The sequence below is a fragment of the Alligator sinensis genome, unplaced genomic scaffold, assembly GCF_000455745.1.
Source record: "Alligator sinensis unplaced genomic scaffold, ASM45574v1 scaffold647_2, whole genome shotgun sequence".
Taxonomy (NCBI): domain Eukaryota; kingdom Metazoa; phylum Chordata; order Crocodylia; family Alligatoridae; genus Alligator; species Alligator sinensis.
In genome coordinates this window covers 2,785,753-2,789,132 of record NW_005841832.1, presented here as the reverse complement: position 1 = coordinate 2,789,132, position 3,380 = coordinate 2,785,753, and the positions used below count along the sequence as shown (strand labels likewise).

At 63.5% G+C, this 3,380-nt stretch overlaps 2 protein-coding genes across 6 annotated transcripts in view; one reads left to right on the top strand and one right to left on the bottom strand.

The window, feature by feature from the left end:
* Positions 1-249, bottom strand: part of BCL2L12 (BCL2 like 12) — a 3,977-nt gene extending 3,728 nt beyond the window's left edge. The window contains 2 exon segments of the mRNA XM_014517183.2: positions 1-18; positions 20-249. The exon segment at positions 1-18 is cut by the window's left edge and continues 146 nt beyond it. Of these exon segments, the coding sequence (XP_014372669.2) occupies positions 1-18; positions 20-163 (162 nt within the window). The 5' untranslated portion in view covers positions 164-249.
* Positions 1-3,380, top strand: part of IRF3 (interferon regulatory factor 3) — a 12,073-nt gene that overhangs the window by 4,010 nt on the left and 4,683 nt on the right. For 4 of the 5 annotated variants that reach the window (XM_025196123.1, XR_003092508.1, XM_025196120.1 and 1 more), the window contains 6 exons: positions 1,009-1,184; positions 1,789-1,969; positions 2,132-2,217; positions 2,449-2,503; positions 2,738-2,785; positions 3,017-3,124. In XM_025196123.1, the coding sequence (XP_025051908.1) occupies positions 1,020-1,184; positions 1,789-1,969; positions 2,132-2,217; positions 2,449-2,503; positions 2,738-2,785; positions 3,017-3,124 (643 nt within the window). In that variant the 5' untranslated portion in view covers positions 1,009-1,019. Of the gene's footprint in view, positions 1-573; positions 686-1,008; positions 1,185-1,788; positions 1,970-2,131; positions 2,218-2,448; positions 2,504-2,737; positions 2,786-3,016; positions 3,125-3,380 lie in introns of those variants that run through there. The other variant, XM_006014903.3, reaches the window with a different exon arrangement.

Below are 3,380 nucleotides of genomic sequence, written 5' to 3'. Positions count from 1 at the left end.
GCCCCAGCCTGTGGCGGGGGGAGCAGGCAGGCCTGAGCACGGGAGCACAAGGGGCCTGCCCGTGTCCCCGTGCGGGAGCACCTGGGGGGGACCCACTGAACCCAGGTGTCCCGGGACACCTAGGGGGGCAGAGCTGGGAGCCTTGCCTGGGGTGGCAGTGCATGGGGGCAATGTCCCTAACCCAGCTGCCCCCCTCCCACCCACGATGCCCCCAAGTCCCCCCCGCCGCCCCTCACCCTGCCCGGGGGGGGGAGGTGAGGAATGCTCTGTGCAAATGAGGGTTGGGTGGGATCTTACAGCTCATTTGCATAGGCGCATCTCTCCCTCTCTCTCTCTCTCTATTTCTCTGGGGCAGAGGCTGCTCCTACCCCCATTTTTATGGGGACTCCGCAGGGGGGTTGCCCCCCGTTCAGTGAGGCTAAGTCCCGTGTTATAGGGGTGACCTACTCCCCACAGCTCCAACAGCCCCCGATCGCCCCTCTTGGGGCATGGCCCTCACCACCACAAGTCAGAAACCCCCCACCCCGAGACGGGTCCCCCAAGCAGGGGGCCGCACCCCCACCCCCAACTTGGGAGGGTCACTCCAGGGGGAATCAGAAACACTTCAACAAGGTTTGAGGTCATGTGACCCTCCGGGATGTGACGTCACCGGCGAGGATTTGGAACTGCTTCCTGGTGGGGCTGGGTAGGCATGGGGTTGGGGCAAGGACCTTCTTATGCGGGGAGGAGGGGATACCTCCCTGCGCTGCCTGGGGTGGGATCGGGGCCCTGGAGGGAAAAGGCCCGTGGGATCCCCGCCCTGCACCCAGCCAGGATCAGGCCCGGTGGCCCGCAAGGGGGAATTCCCCTGCTCCACCCCCAACCAGCACTGGGGCGGGATCGGGACTCCTTGGAGGGGGAAAGCCCCTGCTTGATGCCCTGCCAGGAATGGGCCTAGCCACCTCCTGTTGGGAAAAGGGGGTGGGGAGCAGCCCTTGTTCCCTTGACCACTGTGCCCCACTCCTCCAGGCGCTGCTGCCATGGGGTCCCAGCGGCCGCTGCTGGTGCCTTGGCTGCGGGAACAGCTGGACAGTGGGTGCTACCCGGGTGTGTGCTGGCTCAATGCTGAACGCACCCGGTTCCGCGTGCCCTGGAAGCACGGACTGCGTCATGATGCCGCGCGTGAGGACTTCCAGCTCTTCCAGGTAGGGTGCCTGACTCCCTGCATGGGCTACCCCTGCCAGGGCTGTGTCTGGGAGTGAGGGGCAGTGACAGGACCTTGGGTGATAGGGGGCTGGCATTGAGGGGCACCAGCAAGGGAGGGGGGGGGTTGTGAATGAGGAACAGTGACAGGGCTGGGGTGGCAGGGAGCTGCGGGTCAGGACTGAGGGATATTACCAGGGCTGGGGTGGGCAGGGGCTGCAGGTTGGGAGCGAGGGGCACCAGCAGGGTTGGGGGGTTGGGAATGAGTGGCACTGGCAGAGCTGGGGGGGCCGGGGGGCTGCGGGTTGGAAGAGAGGGGCATCGGCAGGGCTGGAGGAGGCAGGGTACTGCTAGGTGGGAGTGAGGGGCACAACACAGTCTCTCATTTCTTCCCAGTCTCTTGCCTAGGTATGGAGGGCCTGGGAAGCCCAACATCTGGGTTCTTTCCTAGCAGGCATCCTCCCTGTGGGCAGGGCTGGGGGCAGCGGAGGAGGTAGGGGGCTGCATGAGGGGCACTGACAGGGCTAGAGGTGATCTCAGGGCTGGGTGCAGGGACCAGTGGGTTGGGAGTCTCCATGCTGTCCCTGCCACATCTTTCCTTTCCAGGACTGGGCCACTGTCAGTGGGTGCTATCATGCAGGTACTGCCCCTGTGCCCTCCATCTGGAAGAGGAATTTCCGCTCGGCCCTGAACCGGAAACCTGAGTTCAAGGTGGTTGAGGACAACAGCTCTGATGCCACCGATCCCCACAAGGTCTATGAGATCCTGCCTGTGGGGGTGCAGGCTGGTGAGTGGGGCTGAGGTTTGGGAGTGAGGGACACTGGCAGGGGGCTGCGGGGCAGGAGAATGGGGCACCGGGTAGGGCAGGGGGGCAGTGGGGTGCGGGTTGGGAGTAAGAGGCACTGGCCTGTGGTTCTGGCTCTTAAGCTTGGTTCTCCCTCCTCCCCAGGTGCAGATGAAGCCCCCCTGGTGGCAGGGAGGGCTGACACTCTCGATGGACCCCTAGAGCAGCTGTTAGGGGAGGGCTGCAGCCCGGTGGGTGCCTGGTGAAAGTGGGGTGGCCTGGGGTAGGGGCAGGACCTATGTTGGGGGGGAGGACATTCAAGAAGTTAAGGGTGGAGGAAACACCTGGGGAAGGGGCTTGAGGAGGTGGGTGGGGCCTGCAAAGGAGGAGGATGGGGCTAGTGAGGAGAGGGTAAGGGGTCTTCATCTGAATTGTGGGGGTAACCTTTTCTAAGATGCACCCAATTACGCCCCAACTGCCAGGACTCGGACCTGGAGCAGTACGTGCATTTGATGACCCTCTGCAGCCCAGAGGAGGGTGAGTGATTCCCTGGGACCATGGGGGCAAAGACTGGGCTCTTGGTGAGGGGCACAGCATGCCCACACCGCTCAGCACCAGCTGCCTCTGGCACAGAAGCATCCAGAGACACTGTTTGTCCGTCTGGAATCCAGGTGTCTGGGCCCCCAGGCCCCTCCCAGAGCTGGGATAGAACCCAGGCATCTGGGCCTCCTGTCCAGGCTCTTGCCAACCTCTGACCTCTCTCTGTTCCAGACATTTCTTCTCCAGATCTCTCACTGTTTGGCCCTGGGGAGGCAGTAGGTAAGTAAAGTAGATCAACAGCCCATGCCCTTGCCCAGCCCTTCTAGTGCCCCTCAGTCCCGACCTGCAGCCCTCTGCTCCCCCCTGCTCCCAGCCCTCCCGGTGCCACTCACTCCTGACCCATAGCCCCCTAACTACCCTTAACCCAGCCGGTGCCCCTTAGTCCTGTCCCATAGCCCCCTGCTCCGTGCAGCCTGTCGACGCCCTTCACTCCTGCCCTTCATTTCCCAGGGGATGCTGCAGTGCCTGTCCTGAGCGGGGCTGAGGTCCTACCCCCTCTGGTGCAGCCACTATCCACCCCCAACCCCGGAGGGCTACTGCTGGGGTCAAATGAGCTTGGTGAGTGACTGAGAGAAAATCTGGTGCCACCCACTTCTTCCTCAGGATCAGGGGGTCCTTTGGGGTGGATCCCCTCTTCCCCAATTGTTACAGCCCAATCTCCAGGGCAGGGGGCCCCCTCTGTGCCCCCTCCTAGCAGCTTAGGTCCAGCAATGGGGTAGGTGACCATGGGGTCCAAGCCCTACAGCACTGAAACTGTGGGGGGGTAGTGGCAGGTCATGTTCCCCCATCACTGGCAGTAGGTCTGGTGACCTGG